Here is a 15,931-nt window from a genome sequence, read left to right as displayed (position 1 = left end):
CTGCACATTTTTTTTGTTGCTCCTTTTAAGTATCTATCCATTTGCTTTGGCTGTAAACTTTTGACCAATTTTCAATTCATTGTTCAGAGGGTTTCATGTCACTTTAAAAGGGTGATAGTAGCAGCCAAGCCAGCTGGATCAAACGATCATGCTCCGTCAACTTTGACCATCACACCTTTTTGAAGCGAAAGGGATTGGTGGATATAGCAATGAGTGAACAAACTCCCAATCTGAGAACTAATCCATCGTGCGATTAGTGAATGCATTGGAAATCTGAGGTCTCTGACACGCAAATACAGCTCCAACACGCACTGAGATACGTATTAGGTCTTAAAGGCAAAAGAGCATCATAGAAGTTTGCGAAGGTCATTGATTTTTGCACCTACACTGAGCTGTCACCTTGCCCGTGGCGGTTCTATTCTCCTTAACGCGGGACAGCAGGGGACCTCTTCAAATGGCCTTTGCCTAAAGTGAAAAAGAAAAAAAAAACTGCTGGGCTACAAGGACCTGACTCATTTTTAACACGTTGTGTTTCCATGCACCATTTTGTCCAAAGGTTCTGACATCTGGCCACCTGTTGACTTTAAGATGCCGGTAGATGTGACGGGACGTGCATTGGGCATTTGAAAGCTGTCATCTCGCATGCTTAACAAATCCATTCCAATTCATTATTTTGAGAAGTGCCTCAATTCTAAAACCACTGTTAACGGTGAACCATTTGAAGTAAGATCCGGAATGCTATTATCCCAATGGAGATCAAAATAGTCAATTTGAAAGTTATTTCATTTTAATTAACTTATACATGGTTAGGCGCATTCCTAATTGTGTACAAGAACTTACAAATATTCAAACAAAATTAAAAAGGTGACGGCCCTCAAAAACTCGAATTCTGTTGCTATATTCTCGATTATAAAACCACTTTGTTGCATTTTACAATGCTGTGCTCTGATTAACAGAGGCTGCCCTACAATATAAGCGACACGTTTAAGTGAAAAAAAAGCAAAACCTAGACAGAAAAGTTAAAATGGTGAATTTCGCGCACTTTTCCGAAGTTTAACTTGGTATATGGACACAGTCGGTGAGTTTTAGCAGGCATCATATTGCAGAACTTTAACCAGCCTCCCAGGTTAGGGCCATTTGACATTTGGTTAAATACATTTTATACACATATATTCTGCATATATCGGCTTATATATAGATATCTATATATAGATATCTATATATACTGCTTTAGATATATATATATACTGCTTTAGATATATATTGTGCTTATATATATATAGTCTTCACATATATATATATATATATAAATGCGGCGAAGTTTTAAAACTTAATTTCAAAATAAGTTTTTTCAGCCTGCCACATGCCTCTCAGAATGATGTGACTTCGGTAAGTTGTATTCAATGAGCGTAAAGTGGAGTAGGTGGTGATGTAATAGGTAACCATGCAGATGGATATAAATATCGTGGTCAGGGGGTAGTCGGTATGGCTGTGCTGTCAGAGGAAGAAGACTTCACAGAGAGCTAGCTCTCCTCTGACTCCCAAAATTGATCATTTGATGCGGGATTGCACGTTCAAATAAACTTCCTCGAGCCGCAGGAGGCTCCAATGCAGCCTGCAGATGTAAAGAGCAGCTCATCTACTCGCTGAGCATTTGTGCTTTTTTTTTTAATGCGCGCCCAAAATAAAGCGAGAAAGTGGAGCTAGAGTCGAAGTATTTTTAGTGCAATCGATTCCCAACCACGTGTGCACATGTTGATCAGGATGTTCTGCAAGGCAACAATTCACTCGGCCTCCTTGCCAATCTTGCTCCTTGGACTCGTCTCTGGTTCGGTGCGCTGCGCCCCTCTCTCTGCCCAGGCCAACGGCACCCTGGAGCGCAGGTGGGAGACTCTCTTGTCCCGCTCCATGCCTCGAATCCCCGGGGAGAGAAAGGCGATCAGCCGGGAGACTGACTATTTACTGGGCATCAAAAGGCTGCGGCGGCTTTACTGCAACGTAGGCATCGGATTTCATCTTCAAGTGTTGCCGGATGGAAAGATAAATGGAATACACAACGAGAATCGCTACAGTAAGTACTAACGCGTTTCCCACTAGAAGTTACCATATACGATGTACCATTATATTTATAAACTTTCTATCAGATGTTATACCGGCATTTATTTTTAGATGGATTTATAGAGTTCCCCCCCCGGGATACCCAGTGTGTGTCCAAGATGTTTTGGCCATTCACAAAGAAGTTTCAGACTTCTGCTTGCCTTTTACAGTCAACAGTTTTATTGTATGTTTTTTACATGCAGTGATGGAAAGGCGAGAGGATAAGACCAAATCATTACCATTTTAATGCAAACATGTCGAGGTAAATCGCAAGCTATATCGCTCGTCAGATTGCAACAAGAGCCTCTTGATAATAAGTTTCAACCTGTGCTTTCCGGCTTCTTAAATTGTTGCTTTGAGGCGAGGTGCGGTCTGCTTGTTACTGTTTATGCCGTTGGGGAATTAAGTTAACTATGCTAGTCTCTTCAAATATATAAGTAGAGAGGATTCATCTGCATATAATGTTCTTAAAGCCGTAGAAAATATACTTCGTTACAGTTACTGTCAGTTCCCATGTAGTAGGGAATGTTCCTTGTTTGCTCTCCTTGTGCAAGACATTACACTAATCATACCCTTGCTTGAACTCTTGACGCAGCTCATTTCTTAAATGAAATCGCTTTGAGCGATCTATTATATTGATATATTCTTTTCGGGTGCCTAAAAGTTATCAGGTGTTTTTACCCCCAACATCTGGACGTTAATTAAAACCTCCAGCGTTTACAGTGTGCCGCAGCCTTTTAATCATGTACCATTGTTGTAACAAGGTCAAACACCTCAGCTAACTATTTCACAGATTGTGGCTTTGTTGGGTATTTCGCAATGAACGCAGGAAGCATTTTGACATGTTTCTTTTCTCCGCACAGGTCTTTTAGAAATTTCTCCCGTGGAAAGGGGAGTCGTCAGCCTTCTTGGTGTCAGAAGTGGGCTGTTTGTAGCCATGAATAGCAAAGGCAAACTCTATGGATCTGTAAGTACAAACGAGTTATTGTGTGTCAGTCTGCTGATAGTTCCTATCACTTGCTGATGACATGTGAGTGTATACTTAAGACGACACTTTAAAGGACTATTATGTGTTACATTGTCATTCGACAAGAACTGCATTCTTGAAGTGCTGTATATGTTTTATTGTGTGTGGAGGGTGAAATATAGATAGATGCTGCTGCCATGGAGCTGCTAGTCCGTCTTTCAAGTGCATTCCATTCTTTGCATTGCCAGCCAGCACATGCACCTACTGTCCTCCCCAGTGTAAAATAGAATCAGTCAAAGTGGACCACCCATATTGTACAGTCTTCCCACATACAGAGTAATACCTTTGTTCCCCTGCAGAATCAAATCTCCTTCTTCCAAAATCTTGCGCCACAAATTTACCTGTCACTGGAAAACAACTTTTAAAAACTTGTAGCAGTAGTTCTTTCCTAAGTGAGGCAATTTGTTATGTTTCACCATCTTAAAGTTAGGGCATTTCCTCTGACTCAAAATGTTAACAGTGCTGATGATCACTAGGAGATTCTCGTTTTACTTTCTTCAACCGAGTACGTCCAGACACCTGTCAGTTGTACAGCATCAGGGGATAGGACTTTTAACCTTAACTATACATGTTATAAGGACCCGAATGGCTTCTTCTTAAATAATAGCACATCTCGGTTAAACTTTGGAGACACAACTCTTGAAATGGCCATGAACGTCAATAAGCAGTGCTTTCATAAAAACTATTAGACCGATCAGAGGAAAAGAAATATGATGAAAAAATATTTAGAACTAGCTGTCAAGGTGTCTGGAATATGGGCTAACAACTTCCCAACTGGCTGCTGGGAATGGAGCAGCTTCCAATGGCGGGCTGCGATTGTCCATTACATATAATTGTTTGATATATTTAATTGAGAAGAATCAATGTGACTTATCTGTCGCTTATAATTCAAACTAACCAACTTTCTAGAAACTATCAATGGATTCACAAAATAAGTGCGTTGTAACGATCAACGTTCAGAATTTTAAGCCCCTTATCAACTCTTAAGAAAACCACGTGTGAAAGTTTTGGTAAGTCAACAGTCTGGACCCTTTTCGAATTTTATTGCAATACGGAGTCCCAAGTCTTCTTCTGATGAAGGGTCACTGACCTGAAACGTTAACTCTGCTTCTCTCCCCACAGATGCTGCCAGACTTGCTGAGTATTTCCAGCATTTCTTGTTTTTGTCCCAAGCCTTTGGTCTGTGTGGCATCAGTTTGTGTGGGACGTTCCACGGCAACATTCGCAGTGTATATACATGTAGAGTAATGAATTGAATATCCGTCTTTTTGCAATAGTGGATTCAGCAACTACAAAGTCCCACTAAGAACTATCTTCTTAACATTCCAGGCATACTACAATGATGAATGCAAATTCAACGAAGTACTCCTACCCAATAATTACAACGCCTACGAGTCCAGAGCATACCCAACCATGTATATGGCGTTAAGCAAGAATGGCAAAACGAAGAAGGGAAACAAAGTGTCTCCCATTATGACAATGACTCATTTTCTACCGAGAATCTGAGAGGGGCTTGCCTCAGAAATTACCTCAGGAGGGAAGACTAATTGTGGGGTGGGGGCTGAACCACGGTCGGTGCACTTTCAGGAAAGCTTTATGCAAGATGAGTAGGTGTATCATATATTTAAATTAATTGTGACTAAATATTTATATCTGTATATTTTGTTCAGAAGGTTTATTTATAGTTTTTGCTGATTTTATATTTCTGCGAACGTTGTTCCACGTTGTGCAACGAAAGATACATGGTGCATCGTGTGTGTGTGTGTTAAAATTTGTCACAGGCGTGCTGCTATCACATGTTTAAAATGTGAAACTGAATTCCTATATACATTGGGTTTGCACTGTTCTAAATAATCTAGTGTAATGGAGGTCCGTGTTTGTTTATTGAATTGTTTCTCAAAGTACAGAGTCTTAGTCTTCACCCATGAGGTTTGATAAATCTGTCAATTTTTACATGTTTGCTTGTAACAATGCTCGGTATCTGACCTCCTTTGTGCGGTGTTGCTGTGTAATTTCAATGGAATCCGTCTACTTCTGGTACGGAAAGTACAGTGTTGAAGTACTAACCCACAAATCTGTTTTTAGATCTGCTGCTGCTGAACTTTGAACTCTCCTGCAGTCAATCTTTGTCAGATCTTCAGGTCAGAAGCTATCCTTAACCTACCTACAAGCTTCAGCATTTTAGCATTGTAAGTGACCATGTGCTTTAAAGGAGCATTTTCAGTCCTATTTATGGCACCTCAAAGAATAACTTGATTTAGACCCAGTATATATCACTAATATACTTCACAGGCATTACATTTTTTTTGATCAACCCATACTAATAATCTTCTAAAAATGATACCAAGATATTTGGTATGAATCTTGGGCAAATTTTAATTTAAGCAGTATTGTGGAGGAGATGTACATGCTGCTGCTTTCTTCTAGTTTTCCATTCCTTAATTCAAAAATTATCTACCTCATTTTAAGAACCCTGAATAAAACAGTCTCCTCACAAAAGCTGCCTCGTAATTCAGGTCTGCGAGTTTGCCCCTGAAATATTGTTGGTGATCTTAAGTCAACATGCTACCATATGTAGCCAAAAGTAGCCAGTAGGGCGTCTATTGCATCCTAGTTGAGCCTTGTCACGTTTGAGCTATCTTTACCCAGTGATTTACTTTTAGTAGGGATAATCATGGTGAAAATATTTGCAGACAGCTGTTAGACTGCACTATATGGTCATTGCGTAACCCTATATTTTCTTTATATATTTTTCAAACCGAACCTCAGCACTCCAAGCAAAAGAAAACAGCAGCACATTTTATTCAAACAATACGTTTGGGGGTGGGGGGAGAAAAGTGAACCAAACCATTTCAGAGTTTGAAAAAATAAAGAAGCAAATGCTATCCAGTCATGTGGTGGAGTTAGGGGTGGGGGGGAGGTCTAGTTACGTATTCCAGATGGGGGCTGCCATAAATTGCAGACAGAGATTCTAAGGCCCTTGTTAAAATGTCTTCTGCTCTGCTCACTGCTGCTAAGATGGAAAAAAAAAGCTCTAACTCTTGGGTTTGACACTTATGGATCTGACGATAACAGAAAGTTTAGTTCAGTTTTCAACATTCCTCTTGATAAGCTGCTACTCGTTTTAATAGAACTTTTAAGGTTACTAAATGTTTTAGCTAGGGTGACCTTGAAGAAGAAAGCTACTCAGAACCAAAACAGTCAGTGAGATCAGTAAAATCTTGCCAGGACTAGGTTCACTCTTCCCTTCTGTTTTTAATGTTTGAGAGGGTCTGCATGTTCAAACATCTATTTCTAGTCCTCTGCTTTATCCTCAGTGGGGTTAGTATGCAAATGTTTTGTGAGTGAATTACCAGGGTTTTGTGTTCCTTCCAATACTCTATGTGTAATTTTGAATCATTGTCATCATCCTAAGGCATAAATATCTGTTGCTTGTTAGGGGCACACAACGTTTTCAGTTTTCTTAATTTGGTATTAAATTAAATTGGCATTCTGCATTTGGCAGAGCCAATGTAAAACTAAGGTTCAAATCATAACTGAGACAATGGGAATGGGAATCTTGTAGGAGATAATTCATTCACCAGCAATGAATAAAAGTAAAGGGAGTCAAAAATATATACTGGAAATCTGAAAATAAAGCAGAAAGTGCTGGAAGTACAAAACAGGTCCAAAAGTATCTGTGAGGGGTAAAAAAAGGATTAATACATTGGGTATAGAGTCTTTGGCATAGTGTTTTCATTTTAATATTTTGTTTATGCCACTTTTACAAGAAGATTTCGTAAACAACCTTTGTTTTCAGACAGAGTTAGCACTGATAATATTCCCATGCACATTACACTCAGTACTGTATATTTATATTTGTTATAGTCTGCAAAATGATAGTTGAACCCATGCTGTTGTAAAACCTGCACATTTCTATCAACTAATACTCCATTTCCATGCTGCTATTTTGGATTGGGTCAAGGTTAGTACAGCATTTTGAATAGATACTTGGTACAGCAGTGGGTCAGTGAGAACAAAGTTGGTTGAACTTGCTGGACTGACCAGTTGCCTTGCAGGCCCCTTTTAGTTATGCCTTGGGATGTATAGGCATTGGGTTTTTAAAGTATTACTTGATATGGTTGTCATGTGATATTTAAGCTTATAAATCTGTCGGAATGTGCCTGTAGTTTTATACAGCTGATGTTTAATATTGTGGTGTATGTGCCGTGCACATTGGAAGGAATTATATAAATGAAAGCTTATCTTTTACCTGTGTCAGTGTATTAATTAAAAGTAATTTTGAAGTATTTTCTGTAATTGTGTTGTTATTGATATGACTAATACTAATAGGTTCTTTGCATAATCTTGAAATTTTAGTGAGAAGAGGAGAAAGAACAAAAATGACCAATCTAAAAAAAATGATTTTCTAGATTTTAACGCATTATTGGTTTACTGTTCTTTGTACATAAGTTCTGGTCACTGTGACACAAAGGAGACATTGAAACCCTGAACATAGTGCTGAAAATAGCTATGGGACTGATTCCTAACATCAGAGGATTGGGTCATGAGGAAAGAATGGAGAAACTTGTGGTTTTTCAGCTTTTAAAAAGGTAACTGAAGGGTGACCTTACACAGGTGAATGAGATAGTAAATGGCATAGAAAATGCAAATCTGAACATTATTTTAAACTAAACTATGACAGCAGGACAGGCGGTCAAAGACATTCAATTTGTCCTGACTTAAATCCAAAGTCACTGGAAATCCACTAGCAACAATTAATAACACATCATTTCTTCTAAAAACTATGCACTAGTTTACAACACAGCTGACGTATCTGAACCCTTAATGGATTTATTAACTTGTAACTCCCTGCTAGGAATCTGAGATTGTATTATTATCCTTTAGTGCAGCAAACATTATTAAGCAATTGACTCCTTCATTACAAACATAGAAAAATAACAGGTAGAAAAAGACCAGTTTTCCATCAAGACTGCCCCACACTCATAATGGCTGGAGCATCATGTCTAGACAGGTCTACCACAACACACCCTGCCCCTCCTCCCACAGCCATGTAATCTCCTGAAAGAGGTAAAAAGCAGGGGGGAGAAAATTGGAAAGCACTTCACCGATTCCACTCTTTGAGTCATTTCTATTACACATTTCTTCTATAAAGGACAATGTGTGAGATACATCAACTGTGTGGAAAAGTATTGTGTGTACTATTCAGAAAAAAAAATCTTTCATACATATAGATATTTTGGGTTTGCTGCGATATTGGGCTTGTATTTTTAACCATTCCACAGTGAACAAAATTGTTGAATTAAACTTTGACCACTGACAAAAGAAGGGAGAGTGAGAAAAAATTTAGTTTGATAAGTAGCAAAGTGGTCCATGGAAATCACAGGCACTGCAGAGTATTGCAGCTTTTTAACTGCATTCATTTATTTGACTAACTTCAAATGCTACAACATAACTGAGGTAACTAAATCAGACTTTTGTAAATTGTAGTTTTACTCACTGAACTTCTTAATGTTTTATGAAATTGTGCTAACTCAGTTCAGTTATCTGATAATCAGGATGCTTTCAAAATTCTAATGGTAATGGAATTACTTATATTTAAATTAAGCATATTTTAAACGTTATTAATGTTACATTAGTTCTTTATTAATTCTGTTGAGTTGATTTTCAATGAATACATATTAACATGAGTGAACAATTGGCAAAAAAAGCAATAGCCATATATCATGAAACTGGAAGGTTTACACACGAAGAAAATGAACACCAACAAAACTAAAGTATTCCAAATGTGAAGTTAGTGACATATTAATGAGGCCTAGTGGTTAAAATCACCATTGTCTTATTCTGCTGCAAGATTAAATCTACTTGAAACTTCATGATTTCTGTAAGTTTTCAGTTGTTAGTTGAAGAGGGGTAAGAGGTCAGGGGGTTAAGAGAGAACACAAATTAAAATGTCTCCATTTTGAAATCATACATTCTGTCCTTATTTTTATATTCCATCATAAATTCCGATGTCCACATTTATAGTGGAAACTACCAATGTAAACTTGCCATACTATAATTACATCTTCCTGTCAGTGGTGGCACGGCAGTGCCCCTGCCAGCTGAGGTTAGGAGGAGGATGCAGTTAACTCATGTGGTTGCACAGAAAAAGTCCTTTAAAAGTGTGAGCATAGAAATTTAGAATGGAAAGAAAGAGCTTGAATATATATAATGTCTTTCATGACCGCAGAATGTCCCAGAGTGTTTTACAGCCAATGAAGTAGAAATTGCAGCAAACAATTTGTGCAATGGAGAAAATTCACAGGAAGTGCACACAGATTTCAGATATTTAAGATATTACAGATAGGTAGGTTCTAAAAAAAAGATACAGAAGCACTGGAGAAGGTGCAGGAAAGTTTTGCAAGTATGATACCAGAACTGTGTGGTTATATGTATCAGGAAAGGCTGAACGGGCTGGGGCTCTTTCTCCAGAAAAGAGAAGGCTGAGGAGTTGACTTAATAGAGGTCTTTACAATTATAAGGGGTTTTATGGAGTGGGCGCAGAGAGGATGTTTCCACTTGTGAGGACATGAAAGTTAACGGCTATAAATATAAGATAGTCACCAATAAATCCAATAGGCAATTCAGGAGAATCTTCTTTATCCAAAGAGTGGTTAGAATGTAGAACCCACTACCACAAGGAATATTTGAGGCAAATAGTATATAAGCATTTTTGGGGGAGCTAAATAAGCACATGAGGGAGAAAGGAATAGAAGGATATGTTGATTGGGTTAGATGATGAGGCGTGGGAAGAGGGGTGGGAGGAAGTTCAGGGGAGCATAAACACTGGCATAGACCAGCTGGGCTGTTTCTGTGCTGTAAATTCTATGTAATATACTTGCAGTTTTAGGCTTTTTCAAGTTTTTATGTTTGAAATTTTGATTTGAACTTGTGTCTTGCATTCTTCTCCTACCATTACAAATTAATGCCATTTTGCATAACAAAGTTTTCATATAACTTTACATCAAAGCACATCAAAGAGGGTATTTAATACGATTGTGATTGTAACCTTGGCATGCAACAAGAACACCTTGTCGTACTTTATTTTTCCGGGCTGTACTATATACAAGGGAGCTATATATCTAAAATACAATGTCTTATTTCTCAATAAGATAATTTACTAATCAATTAATCTATATAATGTTGATTTTCAATCACAATGTGTATTAACTTTGTGTAAAATTAAAGAAATATTTCCTTCACTATATTTTATGTTGAATTATTTCAGAATATTTACCTACAGTCAGTAAAAAAGACTACTATGGAAATTCACTACCTAGCATTGCATGTCATAGCTGAAAGAGAGCACTGTTATTAAACAAACATAGAGCAAAAACTAATTTGCAGAAACCTTTCACACTTGCAAATTGTCTTTGCACTGCAAAGGTTCTGATTTGTACTGCCATGGTAATGTGATTAGCAACCCATTTGTAAACTGTATAGATAAACAACACTAAATTACTTTCCTTGACATGTCTTACACTGTGTGAGTGAGGAGAGCTGCAATAGTCAATAAAACATTTGAGTGTCCATGAGTAAACATGTGTAGGATCAATGCATAGGATGAGGGAGAATGATTTGCCACGATAACCATCAACTTTCTGATACTATAGTGAGAAATCAGACTCTCCTACAATCTAATACTACATAACTATTCCTCTGATCTTCCACCTCTCTTCCAAAATTTATTCTTAGAAAAGTAAACAAATTAGTCAGCAAGTTAATGTCATTAAGTACCACTTTCAGTAACCTACACTTTCAACCGGTACAGTATAGCCTAATTAATATTGGAGGATGCATAACTTTTAAATACATTTTGTATATACCACCAACATCTTGATCTTAAAATTCTCATCCTCATGTTCAAATGGCCTCATTCCTTTCTATTACTGTAACTTCCAGCCCTACAACCATCCGAGAACTCTGCCTTCCTCTAACTCTGACCTGTTTTGCACACCCATTTCCTTTGCCCACCTCTGGCGGTCATGCCTTCAACCATTTTCCCTTAAGCTCTGAAATTCCCTCCCTAAACCGATCTTCCTCTCTTTCCTCCTTTTAAGATGCTTGGAAAAGTATACCTCTTTGATCAGCCTTTTGGCGACCTGTCCTAATGCCTCCTTCTTTGGCTCAGTGTCAATTTTTCTTCTCATTATGCTCCTTTGAAGCATCTTGGGGCATTTTACTACATTTAAGACTTAATATAAATGCAAATAGTTGTTGTCACTGGTCCAGTGTGCCAGTAGCCTTTAACATGACTTTATGACAATACTCTTTCAAGAATGCAGAAAGTTTTGAGTAAACTGGTGGACGCCAAAAAGGTACATTTTTAAATGATCCTTACACCCAATATCATTTGCACCATAGGCCTATCCATTCAGGGGTAGAAATTGTTCTCTGGACTGAATGAACATCTAGACTCCTGTCCTCATGTTCTGTGTTCACCTGGATGTGTATCAGAGAATGAACATAGGCAAGAGTGACTGGCCATGTCTCTTTATAAATACAGCTGCAGTGTATGAAGAGCAATGTTTGCTCGCTGGCAGGACATCCAGATAATCAGCTGTAATTGTACACAGAATACAGTTTTGTTTAATCAAACATTCGCACGATCAGTGGGTTTATGATTATGATCCAATGACTAGAAAGTCTATAAGAAATGAAAATATCCCTAAATGAGGAAATGCACTATGATATAAAAGGCACTTGGCAAACACTTCATTTGTTTTCAACAGCATGATGCAATTATGTAAGTCATGTCAAAATGTATTATCAGATTGCTTGCTGTGATACCGTTGCACTGAAAATGAGCTGTGTACAGCTCTTAACACTCGCCACTCAAAAACAGTCTGCCAAAAGTCCCTGCCCCCAATGAAGAATGGCCCTTTTAAATCCAGTTTATTCTATTTCAGCCTTGGCTCAGTGCTAGTAGCCTGTGTCTGTAGCTGAGAAGGTGTTGGGTTCAAACTGCATTCCATAGACTCAACAATATCATCTAGGCTACCAGTTCAGAGCAGTACCCAGGGAGTGTTGTGCTGACGGATGGGTCGTCTTTCAGATGAGTAGTTAAAATAAGGCCCTGTCCACTAAGCTGGTAGATGGAAAAGTCCCACTGCACTATTTGAAGAAGAGGGAATTCTCTTGGTGCCCTGACCACCATTTGTCCTTCAACAAACACCACTGAACAAACCAGCATCTGGTCGTTTATCTCATTGTTCTTTGTGGGACCTTGCTGAATGGAAATTGATCACTACTTTATAATAATAGCGACACTTCAAAAGTACTGTTGGCTGTGAAGTGCTTTGGAACATCTTCAGGATGCGAAAGGTACAACTTGCCTTTATTTAGTGACTTTAACATGGTAAAACATCCCTAAAAGTATTTTAACTCAAAATTTGACACCAAGGAAATATTAGGGCAGATGTCCAAAAGCTTGGTCGAAGAGTTAGTTTTTAAGGAGCATCTTAAAGGAGGAAAGGTAGAGAGTTTAGGAAGGGAATTCCAAACCCTAAGGTCTAAGTAGCTGAAGGCACAGCCACTATGGTGGAGTGATTAAAATCGGGAATGTGCAGGAGGCTAAAATTGGAGGAGCACAGAGATTTCAGAGGGTTGTAGGGCTGGAGGAGGCTACAGAGATATAGAGGGGTGATTCCATGGAGGGATTTCAAAACAAGAATTTTAAAATTGAGAAATTGTTAAATCAATTATGCCATTTTAGAATGAATAAACAATTTTGACCAGTGTCCTATATTTCTGTGGAAAGACTTTATCCGCCACTCGCCACATGCTTGTCATATTCTTCCTCATGAATAGGGAAAGCCTAGAGTGTAGAAACAAAGACAATGCTATCTAATTAAACTGGCTGGAGTTCTTTTCTCTACAAAAGGGAAGACTGAAACATGACCTGATAGAGGTCTTTGAGATAATGAAAGGGTTTGATAAAGTAGGTGTAGAGAAGATGTTTCCTCTCGCAGGGCAGAAGAGAACTGTGTGCCATAAATATAAGATAGTCACTAATAAATCTAATAGAAAATTCAGGGGGGATATTCTTTACTCAGACTGAGGTTACAATGTGGAATTCTCTACCACATCGAGTATTTGACATGAATATCATAGATGCATTAAAGGGGAAGTTAGATAAGCACATGAGGGAAAAATAAATGGAGGATTATGCTAGTAGGGTAGGAGGAGGCTCATGTTGAGGAGAAATATGGGCATAGACCGGTTGGGCCAAATAGCCTGTTTCTGAGTTGGAAATACGATGTAATTTGTCATGGTTTGTTGCAACTGCTGTGTGCAGTTGTACATATTGATACTGTCAAGAAAACCCCATATGCCAAATGAGAAATATTAAGTTCATCAATTGGAAACTTAAATTAGACTTTTAATGGAAAAAAATCCTACAGTAATTTTAAAAGAAATAGCAGCCAGGATGGCCACTGCAATTTGCATCTGAAATACTAGGAGATTGAACTGGAAACAAAAGTTTAACAAGATGCCTTGGCTAACTGAGTAAATTATGCAGATCATCCTCATTAGCGGGACAGTCACAGTCATCCTGAGGCATTCATAAGTAGATACATCCCTCCAGGTGGTAAACACTAACAACCCTATCTGTGAAAGTTTTTGGGTTTTATATTTTGGACCTCATTAAAAACAAAGGGGATTAAAAGAACCATGTTACCATCTTTCTATCTCTGAAAAAAAACAGAAGTTGTTTTACACTCAGAGAAGACAAGCAGAAACTGAGACTGCAGCAGCAGAGAAAGCTGTGGGCTTCTCTCTCTCCAGAAAACTTCAAGTTTGAAAACTGTCTGTGACTGTGGACTCTCCAAGCCTACAGACTGCTACAGCCAGAGACCAGGGGAAGAGAGCCAACTACAATTCTGCCTTCAAGAAAACCATGAGCAAAGCAAGCCAGCCAAAGTGCACTTTGACCAACCAAGGACTTCAGGAGTGCCAGACAATCACCGAATCATCCAACCTCAAACTGTGTATTTAACTTTTATTTATTCTGTACTTTAATCCAACCAAAAACCTTACTTTCCACTTCATTATCTATTTGTGTGTGTGTGATTCTCGTGTAAATGTGTAGCATATTTTTTTAGCATTTTTAAATCGGGGTTAGAGTGTTAAGTATAATAAACTTACTTCTTTCTTATTAAAACTCAAGAAAACCTGTCTGATTGGTTCTTTCACAATCACAGGAAAGGTAAAAGGTAAAACACTCACAGAGGTGGTAAGCACAAGCACTGTTTAAAAATGGAATAAACCCTGTTGCAGTCAAACAAGAGGAAGGATGAGAGGGGAGTCTAAGACCCCCTCCTCACCTGACCGTAACAATGCTGAATAATAAAGGCAGTTGTAAACATGATGTCAGTTTCTGGCTTTGTGTGATTGTGGAAATGGAATCAGCAGAGCTAAACCATAATGAACTTCAGTTGGCTTATGCATTTAGTTCAAGCCACTGCAGTATGAGCATTCTGGCCTCAGTTGTCTGGGAAGGAATGTGTGCTTTTCTTGAATATACATATTGTTAGATGTACCAGCAGTCAGTTTTTAATATCTAATGACAATACACTTCAGGCTTTCAACAATGGCAAGTTGCACTTAACTAAGTGTCTTAACATAGAAAAAGGTGCTTCAAAAATATATTAAAAATGGAGATGGGGACAAAGAAGGAATTAAGTGGGGTGATCAAAATTTAGTCCAAGAGATCGGTTTAAAGAGGGTTTCAAAAGAGCACAGGTAGGTGATGAGGTTGAGGGACCTAGGAAGGGAATTCGAGATTCTGAGGCTGAGGTGACTGAAGAGCTCAATTTGTGGGCTGTTGCAGTTTGCAATAAAGCTGCATTGATGTGTTCAACTAAGAAATTTAGAAAGCATTCTTGCATTTATATAGGGCCTTTCATGATCTCTTATCACCTCAAAACGCTTTACATCTGATTAAGTACTTTTGAATTGTGCTCACTGTTATAATGTAGGAAATGGAGCAGCCAGTTTCCAATGGGATCCTATTGTGTACAAACTGGCTACTCCATTTCCTGCATTACAACAAACAGCACTGTGATAATGACCAGATAATTGCCACAAAATTTGATTGCATAGGGCTTGTATTTTTGGTGCTAATGGTTTCATGCTGGTTCCAAAATGGCATCCACAGTCCATATGCACATTTCTGGTCTTGGCTTCATTAGATGCCATTTTGGTGAGGGCGTTGGGTGGGCACAGGGAGCGTGGGCCAGAAGTCTGCCAAGTAGGCAGATTGTGGCATCAGTCAGTGTGTGACGCTAATTTGACGCCAGATCTGCCATTTTCAAACTGAATGCTTCAGCTCACACCCTCTCTTAACCTTGCACAGCTGAACATGCATTCAGCAGTAGAAAGGACCCTCACACCAATACCATTTAAAGGGATTGTTAACTACTTTCATGTTAATTGCTGATTGATTTCTACAGGCTGTTGTCGAGTTTGTAGAAATGTTTGATGGTTTGTACTATAATTTAAAGCTGCTGAAGTCTACAGAGAATGATGTGGCACATGCTGAAGGCCTTGGTCCGGCCTTCCAGGGTTCTGCTCAGACCACCTGCTCCCCAACGTGGGTGCAGTTGCTTGTATCCCCCTTGGAGCGTAAGCAGAGAGAATACAGGAAGATAAGCTGCAGGAAGAGGGAGGAAGAGGAGAGGGAGAAGGGCTCTCAGCAGGAGGCCATATTTACCCAGGGTCTTCAGGGAGCGATTCTCCTACCTCAACGACAGAAAGGAACAG

General features: G+C 38.7%; 1 protein-coding gene across 1 annotated transcript; it reads left to right on the top strand.

Moving 5' to 3' along the window:
• Positions 1 to 1,764: 1,764 nt before the first annotated feature.
• fgf4 (fibroblast growth factor 4) lies at positions 1,765 to 4,630 on the top strand. The gene is made up of 3 exons (XM_068045872.1): positions 1,765 to 2,071; positions 2,961 to 3,064; positions 4,454 to 4,630. Exons 1-3 carry the CDS (start codon positions 1,765 to 1,767, stop codon positions 4,628 to 4,630), a joined length of 588 nt encoding a protein of 195 aa, XP_067901973.1.
• The last annotated feature ends 11,301 nt before the right edge of the window (positions 4,631 to 15,931 follow it).

The sequence above is a fragment of the Heterodontus francisci genome, chromosome 14, assembly GCF_036365525.1.
Source record: "Heterodontus francisci isolate sHetFra1 chromosome 14, sHetFra1.hap1, whole genome shotgun sequence".
Lineage (NCBI taxonomy): Eukaryota > Metazoa > Chordata > Chondrichthyes > Heterodontiformes > Heterodontidae > Heterodontus > Heterodontus francisci.
Note: the sequence above shows the minus strand (reverse complement) of the source record. Positions and strands in the feature narration are given on the sequence as shown.